The 26,097-nt window shown below is 46.2% G+C and overlaps 1 protein-coding gene across 4 annotated transcripts; it reads left to right on the top strand.

Moving 5' to 3' along the window:
- The first annotated feature begins 318 nt into the window (after window positions 1-318).
- ZMAT3 (zinc finger matrin-type 3) lies at window positions 319-24,203 on the top strand. 4 transcript variants are annotated; one of them, XM_035134066.3, is made up of 7 exons: window positions 321-577; window positions 2,171-2,331; window positions 4,340-4,668; window positions 6,831-6,950; window positions 8,756-8,922; window positions 9,105-9,208; window positions 13,760-24,203. In XM_035134066.3, the coding sequence occupies exons 3-7, from the start codon at window positions 4,396-4,398 to the stop codon at window positions 13,969-13,971; spliced, it is 876 nt and encodes a 291-aa protein (XP_034989957.1). In that variant the 5' UTR covers window positions 321-577; window positions 2,171-2,331; window positions 4,340-4,395; the 3' UTR covers window positions 13,972-24,203. The 4 variants fall into 4 exon arrangements, with proteins under 4 accessions (XP_034989958.1, XP_034989957.1, XP_088525337.1 ...); XM_088669211.1 differs by lacking the exon at window positions 2,171-2,331 and adding an exon at window positions 1,456-1,526; XM_035134065.3 differs by lacking the exon at window positions 2,171-2,331.
- The last annotated feature ends 1,894 nt before the right edge of the window (window positions 24,204-26,097 follow it).

The raw sequence follows: 26,097 nt of genomic DNA, 5'->3' as shown, positions 1-26,097 counted from the left end.
ACCCCTTTGGGATCTACCGCTACGCCGCCGCGCAACCCTACTGAGCTTTTGCTCCCCAGTAAGCGGGCGGGAGAAGAGCCTGCAGCAGGTCCCTATTAAGACGCCACCAGGAAGTTTGCATGCTCCGCCCGGGCTTTGCTTAGCGGCTGGTGGTTCGCAAGGTCCAAACGGGAGAGCAACCGGAGGCACAGACGCGATCGAGGAGCCGAGCGCATCCTCTCATCCGCTCTCCTGCGCAGGGAGAGACTCATGATCCCAGGGAGAGACGTGACAGGGCAGTTTTCCCAAGTCTCCTCCCCTCCCCGGCTTTGCTCTGCAGTCACTTCCTGCAGCTGTTTCCATCTGTGTCCGGTTATGCTGCTCTCCCCCCCACCCCCACTCCACCGGCTTTCTCGCCCCTCCACCGGTTCTCTTCGTAGCCCCTTTAGACCTGGCTTTTTAAGTTATAAAGGAGGCGCCACGAAAGCTTTCCAGATCCCAAGCTCGGGGATGCGGCGCGCGCCTGGCCGGCTCCATCTCTGGGGAAATCCTTGCAGGAGCCTCCTCTTTCCTTCCACCACCAGCCTTCGGGAAGCCGGTAGGTCCATCGTCATGTCCTCGTCTCGATGTGCCTGGAATAGAATAGCCGGGGAACCGGCATCTAGAGCAGCTGCGACCCTACGTGCCCCATTGGACAAAGTGGGGTTGACTTGCGTGTATGCCTTAGGACAGGGCTGTGCATGGCTTCGTTCAGCGTTCTGTGCCAAGCTTCGTTGCACACTTCTTTAGGGGCATTTTGCAAAAGGGGGGGGGGTGTTTTCTTTGCAATGCATCGCATTGGATACTGTGTGTGCCTGGCGTTGGATGTGTGATCTATAGCACCTCTAATATGCCTTCTAATAGCCAGATACTGTACTTGCAAGCTGAGTACCGTATGATGATGGCAGTCAGAAGCATGCACTATCCCTGTCATAGCCAGCAACAGGCAAAGTCTTATCCTCCAGGAATTTGCTTTTTAACCCCCCCCCCCTTAAGCGAATGACTTATCACCTCAAGTGCAAATCCCACACTTTAAGAAGGGTAATAAAGGCACATAATATTTTAGTTATAAGACCACCCGGTGTTGCATCCTTTATATTTTACACAAGGGGGAACTGAGGATAAGGGGCCTGTTCAACGAATCTGTGGGCCAAACCAACACTTGAATGCTGGCTTTAAGCACAGTAATGAGCCACGTTTGCATCTCTGGAAAATCTCTAGCGCTTCCAGCATTTGCCCATGTTCCCTCATGCATTTGCTTGATTTATTAGCCACCAGAAGCATGTTGGGAAAAGGTCTACAAGACAGGATTCTCCTTGTGCCTATATATATTTTTGTTTTAGTTTGCCTTTTTTAATGCTGCAGGTTTTAATCAGCAGTGTAGTAGTGGGGGGATGCAGGGGATCAAAGCCCTGAGACTTTTTTTTTCCGGAGCAGGAGTGATGATGTCACCAGTTGGAGCTCCTGGATAATCTGAGGTGCCCTCCTTGCTCCCGCAGTTGAACGAGGTAATAGTGAGGCTTTCAAGTTTTTTTTCCTGGCTGCTTTAGCATAGAGGCGAGGAAAAACCAGGTAGATAGCGACGCGTCTTTGCAGTATAGTTTGTTTTTCTAGTTAAAAGCTAAATGTTGCGTTTCACTGGATGAATAACTTTTACATGGAAAGCTGCCTTATATTAAGTCAGATCATTGGCCCATCTAGCTCAGTGTTGACAACACTGACTGGCAGCAGCTCTCCAAGGTTTCAGACAGGGAGTCCCTCCCAGGTCTACCTGGAGACATTAGGGATTGAACCTGTGCATGGTGCATAGTTCACAAAGCTTGCAGACCCTCCCAGTGTTTCTATTTTCCAGGGACAGTCCAGGATTAACAGAAGCCACCCTGGTTTCTGATTTGATCTCGGAAGGTCCTGCTTTCCCTATTTTCATCAGAGAAATGTTGGAGGGTATGGAGTTGTTCGAGCCCCAAGCCAAGAAGATAAGTAACTATACAGCCTTTAGAAGACATCTGAAGGCAGCCCTGTAGCGGGAAGTTTTTAAATGTTTAATGTTTTATTAGGTTTAGATATATGTTGGAAGCTACCCAAAGTAGCTGTGGCAACCCAGTCATATGGCCGGCGTATAAATATTATTATTATTATTATTATTGAATAGGACATACCTATTTACATTGGAGAAATGTTGGAGGGTATGAGCTTCACCCAGCGTATAGTTAAACTCTGGAACCAGCTCCCACAAGAGGCACGGCTCTAGAGGAAGATTTAGATGAATTCATTGATGATCAGGGTATCATTGGCTCTCAGAACAATTCAAAGGTTGGTGCTGACCTTTAAAGCCCTATATGGCCTCGGCCCTTTACATCTCCACCCCCATAGTTCAGCCCGGGCACAGAGGTCCAGCTCCAAGGGCCTTCTGGCAGTTCCCTCACTGCGAGAATGAAGTTACAAGGAACCAGGTAGAGGGCCTTCTTGGTAGTGGCACCTGCCCTGTGGAATGCCCTCCCTTCAGATGTCAATGAGATAAATAACTACACAACTTTTAGAAGACATCTGAAGGTAGCCCTGTATAGATTTTTTTTTAAAAAAAAATGCTTGGCATCTTATTATGCTTTTATATGTGCTGAAAGCCACCTGGGGTGGACAGTATAAGAATAACAAAAAGAAGAAGGTACAATAACTATGTTCTCCCTCCACTGTTGGAGACAGTATGGTCTGAATGCCAGTTGCTGGGAATCATGAATGGGGAGAGTTCCTGTGGCTCTCAGGTCCTGCTTGCTGGCTTCACACGGGGAACTGGCATCTGGCTCACCAATAGGGAGGAACTGATTGATGAAGTGGAAGTGCTCAGAAACTTGGGAGGAAGTGATTATGTTCTCCTGGGTTTCAGGATACAGAGGCAAGGAAAAACTGAGTGTAGTCAGACATGCACTCTAGATTTTAAGAAAAGCTGAAGGAGCTACTGGGTGTGATCCGCTGGTCAGAAATACTCAGTGAGAAGGGAGCCCAAGAAGGATGGGAGTTTCTAAAAGGAGAAATATTGAAGGCCCAAATGCAGACAATATCAACAAGACAGAAAATTGGGAAGCAGGATAAGAGCTTGAAGGAGCTGGGTATGTTTTACCTGGAAAAGAGGAGACCAAGAAGAGATGGGATAGTCATCTTCAAATATCTTAAGGGCTGTCACATGGAGATCATGCTTATTTTCTCCTGCTCTGGAGGGTAGTACTCAAACCAATGGCTTCAAGTTGCAAGAAAGGAGATTCCAACTAAACATTCAGAAAAAAAATTCTGACAGTAAGAGCTGTTCAGCAGTGGAACAGACTCCCACGAGAGGTGGTGGACTCTCCTTCCTTGGAGGCTTTTAAGCAGAGGTTGGGTGGCCATCTGTCATGGATGCTTTAGCTCAGATTCCTGCATTGCAGGGGGTTGGACTAGATGACCCTTGGGTCCCTTCCAACTCTACAATTCTATAATTTAATGATATTGATAATAATTATTTATTATTTATACTCTGCCCATCTGGCTGGGTTTCCCCAGCCACTCTGGGCAGCTCCCAACAGAATATTAAAAACATGATAAAACATATAAGGAAATCAGCCCTGAGTGCTCATTGGAAGGACAGATCATGAAGCTGAGGCTCCAATACTTTGGCCACCTCATGAGAAGAGAAGACTCCCTGGAAAAGACCCTGATGTTGGGAAAGATGGAGGGCACAAGGAGATGGGGACGAGATGGTTGGACAGTGTTCTCGAAGCCACCAACATGAGTCTGACCAAACTGTGGGAGGCACTGGAAGACAGGAGTGCCTGGCGTGCTCTGGTCTATGGGGTCATGAAGAGTCGGACACGACTAAAAGACCAAACAACAACAACAAAAACATCTAACATTAAAAACTTCCCTAAACAGGGCAGCCTTCAGATGTCTTCTAAAAGTCAGATAGTTGTTTATTTCCTTGACATCTGGTGGGAGGGCGTTCCACAGGGCAGGTGCCACTACCGAGAAGGCCCTCTGTCTGGTTCCCCGTAAGCTCCCCAAGTGTTGTTATTGTTGTTGTTGTGCATTACCTGACATTTTCAGGAGCTAAAATTCTATTTTTTGGTTTTCTGAAAGCATTTGTGTGATTCTTCATCAAACATAGTCTTACCAAGCTAAATGTTGTCCAGTCACAAAGATAATAGCAGATTTGAATTATTCACACCCCAAACCATATCTTTATGACCCCTCACTAAAGAAATTGGCAGGAAATTAAATTTCACCCCCTTAAATAACACCCTACTGTTGGATGCTCCTGTCTTAATTGAACTTCTCTGTGTTTCTGGTCCAGAGCTGCCATTGGTCTCCTGTCGTCAAAGGAAGTGATGCCAGAAGTTCTCTTGACCAATGATCCTCTTGCAGCAAGCTGGATTTCCTCCTGCTCCTCCTGAGAGGCTTCCATCGCTTCCTATGTCAGTGGGCGCCAGGCCTGCAGCCAACTTGCAACTATCGCCACAGAAACATCTCGGACTGGGGCCGTCCTTGCCACTCGCACAAGATGAAGACCTTGCTACAGGGGTGGAGCAGGACCCTGTGCTGGAGGAACTTTGTAAGCCTTTGTGCTGCAGGCTTTGTAACGTCACGCTGAATTCTGCGCAGCAAGCCCAGGCTCATTACCAGGTGAGGAGGAAGTTGTGAACAGCAGCACTGCACACCACCAATAAGAATAAGAATAATTTTATTATTTGTACCCCAGCCACTGTATGGGTTGCCCCAGCTGTATGGGTTGCCCCACTGTATGGGTTGCCCCAGCTACTCTGGGCAGCTTCCAACTGCAAAGGCATAATAAAACATCAAACATTCAAAAATTCCCCTGTACAGGGCTGCTTTCAGGTGTCTTCTAAAAGGCCAAAAGTTGTTTATCTCATTGACATCTGCTGTGAGGGCATTCCACAGGGCAGGTGCCACTACCGAGAAGGCCCTCTGCCTGGTTCCCTGTAACTTCACTTCTTGCAGTGAGGGAACTGCCAGACAGCCCTCAGAGCTAGACCTCAGTGTCTGGGCTGAATGATGGAGGTGGAGACACAGCACTTTGGAAGGGTGGAAAAGTTCACCTGGTGACACTGTGATGTCAGGTGATGGCCAGGTGGGTTGCTCCACCCACCTGTCTTACTTGGCCCATGATGGTCAAGGAGATAACTGGCAAAATTCAGTTCCTGACCCCTGGTGTAATGTCTTCAAAATCAGATCAAATGTTACTTCTGACATGAACTCACTAAGCGGCCTTAGGGAAGCCCGAGTCTTCCTGATTTGCAGTATGAGGATTACATGGCCTGCCTTAAGGATTACTATGTGAAGTGCTTGGAACACACAGACATGCTATGCATTATAATAATAATAATAATTACCAGCAATAGTAGTGGTAGTAACAGTAGTAGTGTTGCATTCTGCCTCTCGCAAGAGAATGAGCCGCTATGTTCCCTAGGCCTCTTTAGCAATGCATCTTTTCTGTCTAGCACAATTGCTCTCCACTTGTAATACCGCTGACCTCCGCAGTCAGTTGCACAGCATAAAAGGAAACATCCTAAAAGAGGTTGTGTGTACAGGTGCATTATTGCACAATGTGAGGCATCTTTTTTGGTGCCTGAAAACTACAACCAAAGTGTGTGTGCAGGATTCAGGTAGGTAGCTGTGTTGGTCTGACACAGTCGAAATATATATAAATGTTTTTAAAAATTGTCCAGTGGCACCTTAGAGACCAACTAAGTATGTTCTTGGTATAAGCTTTTGTGTGCATGCACACTTCTTAAGATAAAACTGGGTGTGCAGTTTTACATGTTCAGTGGGAGGCTGTTTATTCAACCTCTCTCTCTCTCTCTCTCTCTCTCTCTCTCTCTCTCTCTCTCTCTCTCTCTCTCTCTCTCTCACACACACACACACACACACACGTGAATTCAGCCCCTAATAAATTAAGTGTGGTGTAGTAGTTAGAGGATTGAGCTAGGACCTGGTAGACAAGGGTTCAAGTCTCTACTCAGCCATGAAACTTGCTGCGTGAACTTGGGCCAGTCACTGTCTCTCAGCCTAACCTACCTGCAGGGTTGTTGCAAGGATAAGCAGGGAGGAAGAGAACCATGTTATTATTTATTAGTTATTAAATATGTATATTACCCTTCATCCATAGATCTCAGGGTGGTAGCGCTGGGCAATACCTGGTTTTCAACTTTGTGATATATCACCAGCTAAACATCACGATATACTGATAGATCACAATGTCTGAAATAAGGATGGAGCTATGCAGAGGCATTGGCTGACTTCACCGTTTCCCTTGCGTTGTGATTTTTGCATAGCAAGCGCACACCATGATTTGCAATATATTTCCAGGTCAAAGTTATGAAACCAATATCATGAGACGTACTTGAAACTGGTTTTGGACTATATATTGCCCAGCCCTAACACACATCATGGTTCACGATATATTGCCAAATCAAAAACTATGGAACTGATATCACAATATGGACTTGAAACCGGTTTTGGACAACATAGCAATATATTTCCTAGCCCTACAGGGCGGTTCACAACACCTAGAGCTCCTTGGAAGAAAGGTGGACTATAATAAACAAACAAAATAGGATTGCCTATTAAGTGAAAAAATTCCTAAAATGCTGATGACACCCACGTTGTGCTGATGAAGTTAAAGAACCTTTCCCCTCTCTTTTGATTAATATTGACAGTTAAGGATTCCATCGACCTTCACAGTAAACCCCACCTGCAGCCGCATTTTCTTGTCGCAAAGCTATATGGCTGCCCATGAAAGCTGTTAATGCAGGCTCTCTTTCCAGGGTAAAAACCATAGTAAGAAACTCCGGAATTACTATGCTGCCAACAGCTGTCCAGCTCCTGCCAGGATGAGCAGTTCCCTTGAGCCGGCCACCCAACCGGTGGTTTCCCTTCCACCCCAGGTGAGTTAGTTGTATGAAGGTTTTGCTTTGCGTTCCACAGTGTGTGCGTTCCACAGCATGTCGACGCAGAAGTGCGTTCCACTGAGTTCGATGGGGACGTGCTCCCTGGCCAGTGTCTATGAGACATGTGCTTTTGTGCATGCATGTGCCTCATTCCACACAGTCGGAAGCAGCCATGCCTCTGAATACCGCTTGCTGGAAGACACAGGAAGGGAGAGCGCTGTTGCTCTCAGGTTCTTCTTCTTCTTCTTCTTCTTCTTCTTCTTCTTCTTCTTCTTCTTCTTCTTCTTCTTCTTCTTCTTCTTCTTCTTCTTCTATTGTTATTCTGTTTTCACAGTGGGCAATGTGATACCCCTGGGAAACCCTCAAGCAGGACCCCACTCTGGGCGGCTTCTAACAGCAAAGTAAAATACAATAATCTATTAAACATTAAAAGCCTTCCTAAACATGTTGAATGTTGAGCCAGATGGGGCTCTTCCTGTGTCCTTATGATGTATTTTTTAAAAAGGTACTTGTTTCTCTGCTCTGCTGAAAGCTGCTTTGGTTTTCCTACAAAAAAGCAGGTTTTGGTGGGAGTTGAAGATTACAGTAGCCGATGAGGTCAGCCACTGGGGGGAGACAATTTCTTTTGTAAATTTTTTTATTAGATCCTGCTGTAAAGCCCTTGATCACTCTGATTGCAACCGTTTCCCCCATCACATAGAAGTAAATGGGAGCCATTCATGCTTATGGGCACCATTCATGCTTATGGGTGACTGCAGAAAAGTGTAGGTGCAAAAGAAATTGCCAACCAGAGTTGTTCACCAACGATAAACCAGCACACAAGCAGTAAAAAACAAAATTATAACCACTTAAATTTACATTTCCTCTAAACACTGTTAGAAGCCAGTATAGACTGTACAGTGACTGCAACCTAGCATAACTGTAATATTTAAAAATTGACAACAGTACCATTTCTGTAGCCCGGATCTTAATTGGCCATTAAATGCGAAAGCAAAAAGGTCGTTGAGGTTCACTAAAAAGCACTGAGGGATGGGGCTTGTGCTAAGGGGCAGGTTGTTAAGGCCTGTTTAAATAGACTTTGGAATGGGGCTTGGCCAACATTGCACGGAATCGATTTCCACAGTTGTGGAGCCACCACTGAAAAGGCCCTGTACTGTGTGCCTGTCAGACCTGGAGTCAGACATAGGTCAGTATGAAAGACACAGGGCTCCGTTATCAGTGAAATTAATTCTTTATCCAACAAAACAGCATATACCTCAGCAACACTTCCCAGTAGGTCTTTATGGAGCAATTGTCAGGAATGAAGGTACCCCTTTTTATGGCTCCTCCTCTCCCAGATGTTTCCTAAGCAGTCTCAAACTGTGTCTGCGCACCTTTGGTCTCTTTTCAGCTCTCCTCATTATTCTGCGTGTTTTGGGATACTGGTGGGAGGGGAGCTTGTTGCAGCAGGAGAAGGAGACTCCCTGGATTCTTCAGCAGTCTGTTGACCCTCCTCCTCTGCTTCAGTCTCAGAGTCTGAACTGCTCCCTGTCACCGTCTCTTTCTGCCCACTTAACCCTGTTATCCCTCCATTGTCCAGCACCTCCTCCCTCCAATCTCCTCTCTTAAGTGTCCCACCACCAATCCCCTGACTCTGAGCCTTCCTCCTCTGGGGGTTCCCCAGCTGGTGTCTCCCATCACTCCTCTTCATGCAGCCAGTCCTTGAGAATGCCCACCAACTGAATGAATAAGTAGAAGAACATCCGTTTTGCAGAACGAGCCACGTTGGCGTGCCTTAATGCCTTTTCCCCCTTTCCGACCAGGGCGCTTCCTCAAAACCAGGAGGGCGGGTGATCCTGGCCACGGAAAACGACTACTGCAAATTGTGTGACGCTTCATTCAGTTCACCGGCCGTGGCCCAGGCTCACTACCAAGGGAAGAATCACGCCAAGAGGCTGCGCCTGGCTGAAGCTCAGAACAATGCATTCTCGTAGGTATTACTGAACTTCTTTGAGAGTGAGGGATTGTGATTGGAATGGCTTTTGCTAACCTTGTCTGGTGACGCCTGTAAAATATATCTCCACGTTGTCTTCCCACACACCCCTGCTCCTTTCTTCTTCTTCTTCTTCTTCGTCTTCGTCTTCGTCTTCGTCTTCGTCTTCACAACATCAGGGAGTCATCAGAAGTGATGGGCAAAAGGAAGATACGGAAAGTAGGGAACGAATACAAGATGATGCAGAGCAGACGAAACGTCTATGCCGTCCAGAGTAACACAGGTACTTCCCTAATTTGCATCCTATTCAGTGTGTTTTACTTCTAGCTGAAGCTAGAGACCTCCTTTTGCACAATAGCAGAGCCAGGTTAGGGATGAGAGACCTTGTGATTCCAGAATCATTGCAGCCAATTACCAATTCTACATCCAGAGCTGAAGCTGTAGCCTGGGACACAGCAAGTGGGAGGTGTCCTAATAGGGCTGGGCAGGGACCCCCCACCCGCTCTGTGGCCCTTAGATCACAGCAGTTTATCTCGTGCTGCTCCCCAGATCCATCCCCAAAATAATTCAGGGAGGAGTCGGGCTAAGTTGTTGTTGTAGGGACGACGACACTTTAAAGGCTGACATTCATTACAACATAAACTTTGGTGGGTTATAGTAATAATAATAATAATAATAATAATAATAATAATAATAATAATTTTACCCCGCCCAGCTGACTGGGTCACCCCAGCCACTCTGGGCAGCTTTCAGCATATGCAGAAACATGATCAAACATGCCACTGTGGCGGCAAGAACATTAATAGCCCCAAAGTGGAAATCATAAGAGGTTCCTTTGATAGCAGAGTGGCGGACGAAAATGTTAGATTATATGGAAATGGCTAAACTGACCTACAGAATTCGGGACCAGGACGATACGAGATTTCAGAAAGAGTGGAGTAAATTTGTAGAATATGTAAAAGACAATTATAAAGATATGAAGACACTAGCGCGATTGAGATAAACCCTTCATCCTTGATATTAAGTAAAATTAAGAAAATGCGCGAGTGGAATGAAATAATTTACCTGCTTGGGGGGGGGAGGGAAGTCAGGGCTTGGCAAAGCCATTTGTTGTATAGTTGTTGATTATGTATTGTATGTGGTTAAAAAATTGGGAAAAAGAAAATAATAAAAATTTATTGGAAAAAGAAAAGAAACATGATCAAACCAAACATTTAAAAATTCCCGATATAGGGCTGCCTTCAGATGTTTTCTAGAAGTTGTGTAGTTCTTTATCTCCTTGACATCTGATGGAAGAGCGTTCCACAGGAAGGTTGCCACTGCCGAGAAGGCCCTCTGCCTGGTTCCCTAGACGCACAAACGGTTAAAGTTTATGCCACAATCAAGTTTATTTGTTTACTTTCTCAATTTCTAGCCCATCTTTCCCTCCAAGGAGCTCGAGATGGTATTTCTGGTCCCCTCCCTCCTAACAACCCCACAAGGTAGGGTAGGCTGAGAAATTGACTGACTCGAGGTCACCCAGAGGACTTCGTGGCCAAGTGGGGATTTGAACCCTGGTCTCCCAGGTCCTAGTCCAACCTGGCTCAGTTGTATATTGTTTTGGCTTCAACAAAGAGGTGACACACTCAGCTACCCCTCTGGGAAAAAAGCAAGCAGTAAACCAACAGCCAACATGACATGGAGCCCATGCCGCTTGCTTCCTTCTCGATGGGTGATGATTGTGGGTTATTTGAAGGGTTTTCAGATCCTTACAAAGGATGGTGTGTGCAGGTTTTCAGGCACACACACTTAGAATCATAGAGTTGGAAGAGACCACAAGGGCCATCCAGTCCAACCCCCTGCCAAGCAGGAAACACCATCAAAGCATTCTTGACATATGCCTGTCAAGCCTCTGCTTAAAGACCTCCAAAGAAGGAGACTCCACCACACTCCTTGGGAGCAAATTCCACTGCCGAACAGCTCTTACTTTCAGGAAGTTCTTCCTAATGTTTAGGTGGAATCTTCTTTCTTGTAGTTTGAATCCATTGCTCCGTGTCCGCTTCTCTGGAGCAGCGGAAAACAACCTTTCTCCCTCCTCTATATGACATCCTTTTATATATTTGAACATGGCTATCATATCACCCCTTAACCTTCTCTTCTCCAGGCTAAACATACCCAGCTCCCTAAGCCGTTCCTCATAAGGCATCGTTTCCAGGCCTTTGACCATTTTGGTTGCCCTCTTCTGGACACGTTCCAGCTTGTCTGTATCCTTCTTGAACTGTGGTGCCCAGTAGGTCTGACCAGAGCAGAATACAGTGGTACTATTACTCCCCCCCCCCCACACACAGGAGGATCCTGTGTTACATGGTATTGATTGTTGCTCCTTCACAAGCAACTTGCACCGTGCAGAGGTGTAGTCCAATACTATCCCTGGTCCCCAAGGTTGATGAATGCTGCCCAGGCATTGTGAGATAGATGGGAAGAGGTAGGAGAGGAGTGCGGGCTTGGTGGTGGGGAGCCAGGGAGAAATTGGGGCAGGAACGCATGAGAAACACTAAAGAGAACAAATGTTCTTCTGCAGGGAAGGTAGCAGAGGCCGGAGTCTTGTATTTCTTTTTTAAAAAAAACATTTTCTTGTGCCTTTTGGCTTTGCGAAGGCTTTGTCCTGAGGTTTCCAGAGCTTAAGAACCTGGGCAGTCAGTGCTGCAGAAAACGTCCACTAAAGACTTACTTGTCTGATTTTGTCTCCCCCACCCCCCATGACCCCTGTCTGTCTACCTGTCTTTGCCCTCACAGCATCCAAAGTTTGCTTGGGTATGTCTGCCAATTAGTGAGCCTTGGTTTCTCACTCCAGAACTTAATTTGCCATCTGCCCTTCTCTGATGCTGCTCAGAGCGGGGGGCAATTTTCTGCTCCGTTTCCTTGGCGTGAGGCCAGGTCATTTGACTCCTGCCACATTGCTCCTGGATCCTCTTCGTGTTGCCGTCGTCCTGAAAGAGAGAGCTGGTTAGCCACCCTCCAAGGCCATCTGCTGTGGGAATCCTTTTCACCCCCGGCATTTCCGGAGCGGAATTTTTAATAAACAATCCAGGAGACAGACAGTTTGTTTACTTGTTTTGAGTAGGTCAAGAGGTGCTTTAGCTTTGTCAAGACGTAACTGAAATATGTTTAGAAAGCTTTAGGCTCATTGGAGTGATCTTGGTTGAATTGCATGGATTTATTTGAGATTTCTAGGCTACCTTTTAGGACCATCCCTGTAATATTGCTAAGAATAGAGCCCCTGAAATGAATGGGCCTAAGTTATTCATTCATATCCTTTATTTTCAATGGGTCTGCTTTGAGTAGGACTAACATGGGATAGAACCCAATGCAGAATTAAAGTCAGAACAGGTTGGATGGCCATCTGTCATGGATGCTTGAGTTGAGATTCCTGCATTGCAGGGGTTGGAGTAGATGACCCCCAGGGTCCCTTCTGTCTCTACAATTCTGTGATTCTATGAGATACTACTACTACTACTACTACTACTACTACTAATTTATTATTTATACCCTGCCCATCTGGCTGGGTTTCCCCAGCCACTCTGGGCAGCTCCCAACAGAATATTAAAAACATGATAAAACATCTAACATAAAAAGCTTCCCTAAACAGGGCAGCCTTCAGATGTCTTCTAAAAGTCAGATAGTTGTTTATTTCCTTGACATCTGGTGGGAGGGCGTTCCACAGGGTGGGCGCCACTAGAAGGCCCTTGTCTGGTTCCTTGTAACCTCACTTCCTGCAGTGAGGGAACTGCCAGAAGGCCCTCGGAGCTGGACCTCAGTGTCTGAGCTGAACGATGGGGGTGGAGCCGAGACCATTTAGGGTTTTAAAGTCTGCACCAACACTTTGAATTGTGCTCAGACATGTAGTTGGAGCCAATGTAGGTCATTCAGGACCAGTGTTATCTGGTCTCAGCATCCACTCCCAGTCACCAGTTTAGCTGCCGCATAGAACGCAAAAGGCCATAATACATCACAAAATATTTTTCCTACCTGCATAGAGGCTTCTTGTAGGCAAGGAGGCTGAAACAGTGTCTTCTTGCTCACCGGACGTGCCTGATTTATGTCCATGCCCGCTTGTTGTCCACAAATATGTAACATGCATAAAACCCACTATGCATAAGACAAATGACACAATGAATAAAAGGTAAAGGGACCCTTGACCATTAGGTCCAGTCGTGACCGACTCGGGTTGCGGCGCTCATCTCGCATTATTGGCCAAGGGAGCCAGCATACAGCTTCCAGGTCATGTGGCCAGCATGACAAAGCCGCTTCTGGCGAACCAGAGCAGCACACGGAAACAAGGTTTACCTTCCCGCTGTAGTGGTACCTATTTATCTACTTGCACTTTGATGTGCTTTCGAACTGCTAGGTGGGCAGGAGCTGGGACCGAGCAACGGGAGCTCACCCCGTCGCGGCGATTCGAACCGCCGACCTTCTGATCGGCAAGCCCTAGGCTCTGTGGTTTAACCCACAGCGCCACCCGCATCCCTATAGACCAAGCCAAATCCAAGAATTGATCTGCAGGACCCTTGGGGTCCCTTCCAACTCTACGATTCTATGATTTTTGTGTTTCTTATGTTGTACTTGTATGTTGTGAACCGCCCTGAGATTGAGGAAGGGTGGTATATAAGGTTAATAAATCAGCATCAACAACATATGGTGAGGACAAGATGCTGCACCATGCAGATGGTCGTTTGACCTGATCCTGTGCCTGGACTTTTTCTAATGTTTTTGGCCAGTGTGAACTGGCCCTAAGACTTCTCTCTGGCAGGACATGAATGGCTTTTCCCTTCCGCTCCCTCCCCTCTTCCTGCAGGCCCTTATTTCAACCCTCGCTCCCGCCAGCGTATCCCACGTGACCTCGCCATGTGCGTCACCCCCAGCGGCCAGTTCTACTGCTCCATGTGCAACGCTGGCGCCAGTGAAGAGGCCGAGTTCCGGCAGCACCTAGAGAGCAAGCAGCACAAGAGCAAAGTGTCTGAGCAGCGCTACAAGAACGAGATGGAGAACCTTGGCTACGTACAATGAGACAACGATTCCCGCTGGCTCCTCCCTCCCTCCCACCAGCCCTGATGGAGGGGGCAACTTCTCTTGCCTGCTGCTTGCCGTTCGCCCTGCTTTTTCTGCTCTGTGCCTTAGGAGGTCTGCTCTCCAGCGCTCTCTCTTCCTCTCTCTGTGTGTGTTTTAAAGCACCTACAAAGCCAGCGGCGGAATAGGTGAAGCAAAATGTTTTTAAAAAATTTGGCACACGAGTATGCGCTTCAGGATGCCAAGTTTTCCATGTTGTGTTTGCTCATTCGCTAAGGCTCAACCTTGCCTTCTTCCCCCTACCCCTATGCTCCCCTTTGCATGAGTGGTCTTGGCCTGGGAAACACCGGAACCACAAACAGGCAGGGCGCAAGTTTTGCCCTTTTCTCTCTTCTTCGCCATCTTTTTCTCCACCCTGCATTCCACTATAGCTGCAGAAGGGGCAGTTATCCACAGTGCTGCGCCAGGGGTCATAGCTCCGTCGACAGGCCAGAGCGCAATGGTAGAGCGCACCCCTTGCTAACAGGAGGTCCTGGCTTTGAGCCTGTGCACCTTCAGTTGCATCAAAGGCTCTTGGGTACCAGGGCTGGGGAAGACCTCTGCCCCAAGGCCTTGGCGAGCTGTTCCTATTAAGAATTGCCAATACTGGGCTGCAGAGACATAGTTGGTATAAGACATCTTTGTTTGCAAAGATTCTGCTGGTGGGCATAGAGAAGAGAGGAAAACCTAAAACTCTTCAGGGCAGTTTGGGTAACTTGCTTAGAAAGTAGATATGGGGCCAGACGTTTATCTCTCCCCCTCCAAAGCCAGCAAAAGCCTATTGTCCCCATGGCATTTTGTCACCGTTTCCTTTCATACCCATTGCCCTCCCCTCCAACAAAGTTGAAACCAGTCATTTTTTAAAAGGGGGTTGGTGTTCCAGGTGCATAGGTTTTTTGGTTTTTTTTACAGCATCCAATGCAAAATGAAGTATGTGAATATCCCAGTTTCAGTTTATTTGGTTTACAAACCATAAACATCAAATACAGTGTAGGGCAGGCATCCCCAAACTCAGCCCTCCAGATGTTTTGGAACTACAACTCCCATCATCCCTAGCTAACAGCACCAGTGGTCAAGGATGATGAGAATTGTAGTCTCAAAACATCTGGAGGGCCGAGTTTGGGGAAGCCTGGTATAGGGTTATCAAGACAATGTAATGTGAGGAGGGGGAGGGGGGGAGAAAGACAGACAATATGCATTCATGCAAATTGTGCCTTTTGAAAGGAGAATATAACAAAAGCCACAAGCGGTCACAAATGGTTAAAAATGCAGGCAATTTTTGACGTGGAGGTAATATGAATTTGAGCCATTCCACTCGCAGAAGTGGGAGGGTGTTTTGGAGCACACAATTCCAAACCCCTGACAGTGGATTGGGCTGGCCTCCCTAGCTTACATGTGACAAAAGGATCCTAGTCATTTCAATACATTTAACACTGAAAGCCATTCTAAAGGTTAAGCCTACTGAATACCTGGCGTCTTTTACTTCCCTTCAGCTTCATAGCTGTGGATGAGTTTTATTTCACACTTTTCATTTGTACTACTACTACTACTACTAATAATAATAATAATGGGAAATGATTTCCTCCGGATCGGAGGGTACTATCTCTTTTTAATGTATAAATTTCAAACATTTACAAATTTAATACAAAATACATATTTTCCCATTTATATTCATTTACCACTTGACTTCCCCTCCCCCCCTCCATGGTTTCCCCATAATTTCTAATGTTGCTGCATATTTTGATTATTCTGTGTCCTATCCTTTTCATTTATTGCCCAGTACATATTTACTGATGTTTTTCATTCAAATCCTACTTGCATTTTTACTCTTCAAATATTCTGTGAAAGGTTTCCAGACCCCCTTATAGATGGCCTCTTCTTGATCCCTGATTTTCATAGCTACATTTGCCGGTTCGGCATATTCACTCAATTTTAACGGAAGGTGCTATTTCAATAAGCTCTAGAGGTGGAAGGTAGCCCTGAACAAGTTCATAATTTCACAATGATGGCCGCCAGCGATTGGAAGCATGGCGTTTGTGAGGTTTATGCATTGCCAGCCGTAGCCGGATGAATCTGTGCTCAATTGGAAGCATCTGACCTTGGCTGCTGGAATAGTGACAGATAGCTGGACATTGCCTCTTGTCTCAGGCATGCTTGCAATCATCATCTTCCTTCTGAAGTCTCATTGTTTAGGGGAGTTGGCATTCCCTTTCCTTACATACTGCCAGCTGGGATTGCATGCCTATTCGGCTGCTGAAGAACAGAAGGTCCCGTGACCTTCATGGATGGGTGAAACCACTCCTAAATTTTGTTGCTTAGCAGATTCATTTAACCGAGAAATCAACAAGTGGGGTTGGGTTGGCAGCTCAGTGGCAGAACATCTGCTTTGCATGCAAAAGGTCTCAGGGTTGATCCCTGACATCTCCCGGGTAGGACTGAGAAAAGAGTGCCTTTCCAGTTGTTTCTGGACTATGATTCCCATCATCTCTGACCACTGGTCCTGCTAGCTGGGGATGATGGTAGTCCAAAAACACCTGGAGACCCAAGTTTGGGAAACCCTGATGTAGACAATACTGACCTACATGACCAATGGTCTGACTCTGTCTAAGGAAGCTTCATGCATTAATATGAGTTGCCATGCTTTTGTTTCTTGAGTTCCCGTGCATTGCTTTGGTACTTCCCTTTAAATATTCTCTCTCTCTCAAAACCCGCAAAAAGGTACATCTCAAGAGACAAGGTGCTGGTCTGCACAAAACAAAAGGGACGGACTGGAATGTAATAATAATAATAATAATAATAATAATAATAATAATAATAATAATAATAATAATTTATTTATTTATACCCCGCCCATCTGGCCGGGTTCTCCCAGCCACTCTGGGTGGCTTCCAACAAAATACTAAAATACAGAAATCCATCAAACATTAAAAGCTTCCCTAAACAGGGCTGCCTTGAGATGCCTTCTAAAGGTCTGGTAATTGTTGTTCTCTTTGACCTCTGGTGGGAGGGTATTCCACAGGGTGGGTGCCACTACCGAGAAGGCCCTCTGCCGTGGACTTTACCACTTCAAGTCTGCAAGTGGGGGAATTGCATTCTCGAATGCTCTCTGCCTCTTTAACCCCAGACTCCTTGCAGGCAGTAGACTTATGCAACAAGGAGAAAGGCTCAGTGCAACACTCTCTCTGATGTGCTGATTTAGTGCCTGCAGAGAACCTTTCAAATGTAAACAGCAGTAAACAAACAAACAAACAAACACACCTCCCCCTGCTGTGAATTGGCACAGGTTCTGAATCCCACCGCTTCAGGTTTTTAAAATAATGTAAATAAAAAAGGCTTGTGTGGCACAAGCCCTGCCCATGCTCCTCTTTTTGTATAGCTTTTGGACCTTCTTGGAAAGGAAAAATGCATTTTTGCCATGCTCTTTTATTTATTTATTTTGACTTTTAGCCCTCTAGTTTTATGGATCCGGGCAGGCAGCAGTGTTCCCCTTTCCCAGTCCCCTGTTTTCCATCATTCCTGTGTGAGCACTGTGAGGTAGGCACTCGACTTCAGAGCAGGAGAGTTGATGACGCAAGGAGAGCTGCCACTTCTGCAATCCTCTTGATTTCAGTGGGGAAGTGTTATGTACTGTACCAGTTGCTAATTTGGCCAAGGGTATAGACAGCCAGATCCTATGCATGTTGGTTCAGAAGCAAGTCCCAATGGGTTGGATGGGGCTTAAACTCTCAGATAAATGTGCAGACGACTGCAAATTCAGAGTGTTCATGGCTGGCTGGGATAGGAAGGTTATTTGGTTTGCCATCCATCCATCCATCCATCCATCCATCCATCCATCCATCCATCCATCCTCTGCTGATGCTTCTGTTGGTTTTAACCCCTGTTTAATTTCAACTCTCTTGAACAACCATAGCTTTCATAGCCTCAGAATTTGGGAGAAAGGGCCTTTGTGCCGTCTTGTTCTTTGCCCCAGTTTGTCCTCTGGTGTTCAGCTTTCCAAGAGGCATGAGTGGTCTGTTACAACTGATCCCTAGTGGGGAGGAAGAGAATTTATATTTCATGAGGTCCATACTACAGTGGATTCCATTCAGGAAAAGAGAGATGAGATGAGACTGCATGAAACCAAACCTGAGAGCCCACTTGAATGAGTAGTGGTGAGCCAGAGACTGGTTTGTATTTGTCTTGAAACTCTGTATTTTTAATTTGGAACAGCACATCTCTGTTCTGAAATATATGGTTTATGAAGGGCACTGTTCTGAAAATAGCAGATCTTTTGCACAGGCCCACCTGATCTGAGCATCTTCTGTCTGGATTAATAAGGGTGGTGGTGGGAGAGGGAGGGGGGAAATAAGTGGTTTTCTTAATGGCCAGTAAATTGATTGATATTTGCTGCTACTAATCTGTGTTCCCCCCCCTATTTATTTGGTCATGCTGACCACTGAGGAGCTAAAAGATATTTAAGCCTTTATCCTATATGTTTCATTTAATGTTTGTGTCATTAACCTTGAAGGTATCCATATCATTCCTCTGGTTTTTTTTTTAAAGTTCTCATCTTACTAATTATTTATTATGTTGACATGTGTTTTTCCTCCCTGCTCTCCTCCCCCAATATGTGTGTTAGATGCAAAGATGAACTTTTCACACCGTAGAACCTCAGATGATATGAACCTCCAGAAATTGGAAAGGAATTGTCAAGCAAACATTCCCTGCTAATAGCAACCAGTCATTTGGGGTAGGAGTGATGTGATTGCCCATGACTGAGGACCACTCATGATATCAGAACTTGTGATTTCATCCTCATGGGAAATGGTGGGGCAGAGCTGTTTTGACATTGCTGATTTCCCCATGTGTGTCGCGTGTGTATGCATATATCTGCCCATTCTCTCTTACAGCTCCTGACCATCTCATGTTGATCTCTTATTCAATATTACTTTTGCAGGTTTCCTTCATCTTGCCTCTGCAAAATAGAAAATAGTGTGGACGGGTATTCACATGGATCTTCGTTTCATGGCTAGGGTGGGCAAGTGCTGTTGTGATGCTGGCTTTCTGATATCTGCAGTTAACAAACCGGGGACCAGTTGCAAGAATGCATGGCCCCTCCAACTCTCCTCCAGTTAAGTGACAACACACTGCTTAACTGCTGTGAAGAGAGGAGGGGAATTTGCTTTATGGAGGAGTGGAACGCTTGAGAAACAAGTACATTCTCCCAAGGCTTGGACCTAGTCTCTGTAAATGCAGTTAACAAGGCCAACGTTGCATCTACACTGGTCCACAGATACATCCTTGCAATCAGTCCCAGGACCCATCTCCATAACTGACCACACCTTGCAAGGATGCTTTATCAAATATATGAATGAACTAGTGTAATTCAGTCCGTTAAGTAAACGGGCGCTAGAACATCCCAGGGTTCGGAGAAGTGCTTGCGCAGCGCTTCTCTGAACCCCGGGATCTGTCCTTCCTGTCGGCGGCAGGGGGACAGGTATGAAGGAGGAGAAAGCAGCCCTTTCTCCTCCTTCCTTCCTCTCCCCCAGCCGCCGACAGGAAGGAGACATCCTGGGGTTTGGAGAAGCGCTTGCGCAGCGCTTCTCTGAACCCCGGGACCTGTCCTTCCTGTCGGCGTCAGTGGGACAGGAATGAAGGAGGAGAAAGCAGCCCTTTCTCCTCCTTCCTTCCTCTCCCCCAGCCGCCGACAGGAAGGAGACATCCCTGGGTTTGGAGAAGCGTTTGCGCAGCGCTTCTCCAAACCCCGGGACCTGTCCTTGCTGGATGCACACATGCGTGCGCTCTCCCCCCCCCCGCCAACGCTCAGTCCGGCTGGGAGCGGCGGTTGGCGGCCGCAGGGAAACGGGAAGTGGGGGTGGGGTGGGGAGAGCGTGTATGTGTGTGTGCGTCCAGTCTCTGCGTCCAATCCCTGTGTCCGTGGGGTGCGTGCGCAGTAGTGCAGACACAGGGACACAGGGACTGGACGCAGAGACACTTGCATATTATTTTATAGGATTGGGGGTGGGGTGGGGAGGAAGGAAATCTCTACAGCTTGTGCTTCGTGGGAAATAGTCCTGGTTGAGGTAAAACGCTATTCTGTGTGGTCAGTTTGGGCAATTAATTGGAGGACTTCCTCATAAGGAAGGAGCGTGTGAATTGTGGGATATCTCCAATGGGGAAAAGGTTGAGAAGTATTAGCATGTGTGGTTCCTGCTGCACTTGCCCTGTGGGTTTCTATGTCCAATTAATGGCTTCGGAGTCTTAAAATTGTGGTTCTGTGATGCACTGTACAATGTGAGCACAACAAAGCCATGTTATGCCACTCACAAGGCCATTATGCAGTGTCTGTAGAATTTGCACAGCATTATAATAAAAGGTGTACCATTTGGATTGTAGGGGACATTAATTGCCATGTTGTGTTGAAACCTGCCAATAGTCACACGAATGGGCTTGCATCTCATTCTTGCTGCACTGTTCTATTACTCACCAGAAGAACCTCATGTTCCTTTTACTGCTTAGGGGGCTTGTTCACGCATGCATGCATCTTGCTAGTTCCCAGCTGCATGTGTGGACTGCGTCCACTGAAAAGTATCGTGTTCAAGTTGGCATCCGGGTTATGGAAGTTCGACATGCCAGTATTATTCTCTGGTCCTCAGTCACGCTTGATGCTGAAATCAACAAACAGAGAATGTGCCCTCTGAAGTTCCTCCAAGTTCCCTGATGGGCTTGCCTAACAAAAACTCCTCTGGAGAGAAATGTGGGTCATTCGGGGTTGTGAGATTTTGACTGTGATGCTTTGCTTACCTTAATGTAAACAAGGCACAGTCCATTTAAGCAAAACTGTAAAAGTTGTCCTACCCATACTAAGCTGCTCCCAGTCAATAGCCTAACCAACTAGGTTGTTGGTTTTTTCCTTTGGAAATTTTAACAAATTTTCTTCCTCAGAAAATTAAAAAAAAAACTTGTTACCTCTTCTGTTATGGCTTCGGGTACATGCAGAAAACAGTTCTGCCACATATCTGGCACCTGGTCCATAGCATTAATCTCCTTATCATATGACAGGAAGACAAGGTAGATATAGAAGTCTGTTCACACATTATCCTAAACCAGAAAGGCAACACAACACTCTCCTCCTTGCCCTGTCTCCTCCCTCATGGCTGGGAAGAGGAGTTTGGAAGCTTTTGCTTTTGGTTAACCATGGTAGAGAGTCTAGAATAGGGACCCCCAAACTTCGGCCCTCCATATGTTTTGGACCACAATTCCCATCTTCCCTGACCACTGGTCCTATTAGCTAGGGATCATGGGAGCTGTAGGCCTAAACATCTGGAGGGCCGCAGTTTGGGGATTCCTGGTCTAGAAGATGCCCCTGTTCGTGTGTCCGCTCCTCCATATGCAGCTGCTGGGTGACCTTGGGCTAGTCACACTTCTTTGAAGTCTCTCAGCCCCACTCACCTCACAGAGTGTTTGTTGTGGGAGAGGAAGGGAAAGGAGAATGTTAGCTGCTTTGAGACTCCTTAGGGTAGTGATAAAGCAGGGTATCAAATCCAAACTCTTCTTCGCTTCTTCTTCTTCATCCATGGTTTAGCATGACATGCAAATGGGCCACTGTGTGTGTGTGCAACCACTTCGTAAACCATGGTTATTAATACTCTTGATCTTGCTGTGCCTATTTGTTCTCTTCATCAGCAGCTGATTTTTGGGAGTGATCCATTACCATGTGTTTGGTTTTTGCTTCCCATTTCTCCGAAGGCTATATCCTTTTGCCCACCTCCCCATCATTACTGACTCTTAATGACCTTGTTAACAGGCTAATTAAAATATAGTGCCCCCCCTCCACCATTTCCCCCTTTCACCACGGTGCAGAGAATTGATTTGAAAACATATTCCTGTTATGGTATAAATACACTGTGAGAATAAAAACAATATAAGTGCTGCTTAGCAATAAATGTCGGACATGTCTTATGATGGTTTTGCCCAGGCAAAGCAGATTGCTTGTCATACATGTTGGAACTACTGTATATGTTATTTTGCTGCTTCTTTTTTAATTAAAAAAAACTTCTTTGTCTTGCTGTTTAGAACATTGTTATCATGGCCTTGTTAAAATGCCTTTTCTTTTTGCATCCATGTTGACATGTCCGTCTCCATGCACAGGGACACTTTGGAAGGGAAGGGAAGTTTTCTAGTCACTGAGATGGAAAAGAACACCTTCCACCTGCAAAAATTAGTCCATTCCCCTGCAATGCAGGAATCTTTTGCCCAAAGTGGGGCTTGAACTCCCACAGTGTATTCCAAGATAGGCCGGGCTCATGAGAGAGCTGCTCTTGCTCATTGTTGAAAATCTGCAGCAAGATGGGGAAACAGCGATACTTTAAGAAGTGTCATAATACAGAGGGCCTTCCTAAGTTAGGAAAGTAGTATTTGAGTGGTCTCCTAGTCAGTGGTGGGTGGTCCCCATTTTGGGAATGGTGGGGCAGAAAGCAACAGTAGACTGCCCTGAACAAATGGCAGAGAGCCACAGCCGATGACCGGCCAAGCCAAATAATTAAGCTTTTATCCCCATGCTCCACCCTGCTCAGTCCTAGAGGGGCAAAACTGAGACTGAGGAGGAAGCTGACAGCCAGGGTCACCTCCTGGACTGGTAGTAAAAAAGAAGGCAGGCGGCAGGGGCAGACTGAGAGTGGTGGGGCAGTGCCCCATTTGCCTAATAGATCAGCCTCCACTGCTCCTATAAATCAAGACACAATGAAAGATGCTGTGATTCTCACTTGCATCCTGTGGAAATCAAATCTAAATAAAATATCTAGGACTACAGTTCCCATCATTCCTGACCACTGGTCCTGCTAGCTAGGGATGATGGGAGGAGTTGTAGTCCAAAAACAGCTAGAGACCCAAGTTTGGGAAACGTTGCTCTAGATCAGGCATCCCCAAACTTCGGCCCTCCAGATGTTTTGGACTACAATTCCCATCCTCCCCGACCACTGGTCCTGTTAGCTAGGGATCATGGGAGTTGTAGGCCAAAAAATCTGGAGGGTCGCAGTTTGGGGATGCCTGCTCTAGATGCTGCTGAACTGCATCTCCCATCAGCCCAAGCAAAGCACAACCAACAGCCAGGAATAATGGGAATTGTAGTTCGGCAACATATGAAGGGCCAAAAGTTCCCCACACCTGGTCTGGAGCCAGGTGGATTACTATATATTCCTTTTGTGAGAAGAAAGATTTCAGAAGCCACAATTCCTTCAGAAATGTTCTTTTTTCGTGGCCTCCAGAGCCTTGCAGCAGGTTAATCTTTCAGGAGACAGCACTTCTCCTAATTGAGATTCATACCTGTTTAGGGTAATCTGTTAATATCAACAGTAACAACCACAAAAGTAGCTTTTTTTTTTTTAGCTAAAGGAAACCGCTGCAGGGAATTGGTAAAATGAAGCTTTGTTATAGAGGTTTGAGTTTTGAAATATGAAGTATCGGTCACATTTGCATGCCACAACAAGCCAGGGTTTCATGGCAGGCATGATGGCTATGTTCTGCCTCCACTTGCGGAATCACAAGTGGGGAGTCTCAGATAGGGATCTGGTTAGCCATTGTCAGAACAGGATGCTGGCCTAGAAGGGCCTTTGGCCTGATCCAGCCGGACTCTTCTTACGTTTATCAGGAGTAGACCTGGTTTATTGCAATGTGCGAATGGGGCCGGCTCTACCATTAGGCAGTGTGAGGCGACAAATGCCGGGAGACAGGGAACCATAGGGAGGTGTTGAAGGACAGAGTGCTGTGTGCTTCGATCTGCCCTGTGCCCTCAAGAGTTAACCTGCTTCCCTCAGGTGGGGTGGAGGATACTGCCTCACCACAAGTGTTAAATTGAAGATTCAATTGCCAGCCTGGTCAGCTTTTGTATATGGAAAGGGAGGAACTGCCGTCTTGTCTTTTGCCTCAGGCAGCAAAATATCTTGGGCCAGCCACTGGGTAGAATTTGTTTTACTTTGAACAACCACAGAAATGGCTTTGCGGTTGTTGTTTTTTTGTATTCCTGAAAGGAATTGTATTGCGTGCAACTGTATTGTGTGCAAATCCTGAGGGAAATGTCTTTCAGCCGGAGACAACTTGTCTAGTCAGCCTTGGAATCTGGAAACTTTCTCCTTTCCTTTGTTTTAAAAAATTGCACTGATTTCTGCAGTCGGATAACTTTATGTGTTATAAAATAAACCATCTTCTGCTCGCTGTTTCATGGCTTTGCTTTGCTGTTTCTGGTAATCCTTCATGCTGCTTTGCTATTTCAGTGGGTTTGCAGTCTTATTATTTATTTTCCTATTTATCTTCCTATTTATTTATTTAAAAGGCATTTGTAGCACTTTTCAGGGAAGACTGCCTCTCAAAGAAAGCAGCTTACAATCAAGTAAAATATTTAAGAATTAAACATTTAAAACACTTCAAATACCCAAGTACATCTAAAAAAAAACCAGACCAGCATCTTAATTAACCTGTCAAGTCATTGCAAAGAAATTAGTATTTAAAGCCTGTTTAAGAGAGAGACCAGAGATGCGGGTTGCATGCCATAATGGGGTGTACCTGCCAGCCTAATAATTTTTCCTACAAACATTTTCAGATAATTGGAGTTGGAAGGGACCCCCAAGGCTCATCAAGTCCAACGCCCTACCATGCAGGAATCATAGTTAAATAATCCCTGACAGATGGCCACCCTAACTCTGTTTAAGAACCCTGATGAAGGCAAGTCCGCCACCTTCTGAGGCAATCCATTCCACTGTCAAACAGCTCTTGCCATCAGAAAATGCTTCCTAATGTTTATAGTTAGTAAACTCCTTTCTTGTAATTTAAATCCATTGGCTTGGGTCCTACCCTCTGGAGCAGCAGAAAACAAGCTCACTCCACTTTACACATGACAAGCCTTTTCCATATTCACTTGTGCATTGAAGAAAAAGTTCATGTCTACTAAGGGCTGGTAGTACTTTTCAGGGGAGCGGATGGCACTGTGGACTAAATCACTGAGCCTCTTGGGCTTGCTGATTGGAAGGTCGCCGGTTTGAATCAGTGTAATGGGGTGAGCTTCCATTGCTCTGTACCAGCTTCTGCCAACCTAGCAGTTCGAAAGCACACCTGTGCAAGTAGATAAATAGGTACCGCTCCGGCGGGAAGGTAACGTCGTTTCCGTGCACTCTGGCTTCTGTCACGGTGTTCCATTGTGCCAGAAGCGGTTTAGTCATGCCGGCCACATGACCCGGAAAGCTGACGCCAGCACCCTCGGCCTCAAGCGAGATGAGCGCCGCAACCACATAGTCACCTTTGACTGGACTTTACTGTCCAAGGGTCCTTTACCTCCCCCCTACTTTCCAGAGGCCTTTTGACATCATCCAAGTCTTCAGTCTGGCTTGGCGGCCGACAGCCGACACCCACAGTAAGGTCACTGTTGTTTCTTTCACCTGCAATTTTTATCCATATACTCTCAATCTGTTTTTCATGCTTCAGGTCATGGATTTCTTCACAATCTACACATCCTTTATATACAAGGCTACTCCTCCTCCCTTCCTGTTTGGTCTGTTCCAGACATCCCCAAACTTCGGCCCTCCAGATGTTTTGGACTACAATTCCCACCATCCCTGACCACTGGTCCTGTTAGCTAGGGATCATGGGAGTTGTAGGCCAAAACATCTGGAGGGCCGTAGTTTGGGGATGCCTGGTTTAGATCAAAGATGGCGGCTGTGCTCAGGAATGCATAAATCCTGCATCCTATCCCTATGGCTGCATCACGAGAAAGAGTGTGCTCCTGAGGTGGAAGTGATGAGGATTATGTTCCTATAGATACCCTTCCCACTTGAGCAAGCAGAGGATGTCACCTCAAAGAGTTTCCTCTAGGAATTTACAGAGAACTCCGTGTGTCTTAACCCTGTGCTCACCTAGCAAACATGGAATGTTATATTTTAACCAGAGCATCATTTTACGAGAAAGGTTCCTCCACCCTAGTCTGTACTGACCAGCAGCAGCTCTTGGAGTCTTTCCAATCCCTGCCTGTAGATGTTGATGACTGAGACCAGGACCTCTATTCCTTTTGAACAGGTTATACCTCTCAATTCCTACATTCCAGTCACAAGTCTCTTCCCA

The sequence above is a fragment of the Zootoca vivipara genome, chromosome 5 (genome assembly GCF_965207765.1).
Source record: "Zootoca vivipara chromosome 5, rZooViv2.hap1.1, whole genome shotgun sequence".
Taxonomy (NCBI): domain Eukaryota; kingdom Metazoa; phylum Chordata; class Lepidosauria; order Squamata; family Lacertidae; genus Zootoca; species Zootoca vivipara.
Note: the sequence above shows the minus strand (reverse complement) of the source record. Positions and strands in the feature narration are given on the sequence as shown.

Excerpts from the sequence above, each read along its gene's own strand:
- ZMAT3 (XM_035134065.3), top strand. The coding sequence starts at position 4,396 with ATGATCCTCTTGCAGCAAGCTGGATTTCCTCCTGCTCCTCCTGAGAGG. Across the intron at positions 8,923-9,104 it reads GCTCAGAACAATGCATTCTC|GGAGTCATCAGAAGTGATGG; the intron begins GTAGGTATTACT and ends TCACAACATCAG. Across the intron at positions 9,209-13,759 it reads TGCCGTCCAGAGTAACACAG|GCCCTTATTTCAACCCTCGC; the intron begins GTACTTCCCTAA and ends CTCTTCCTGCAG.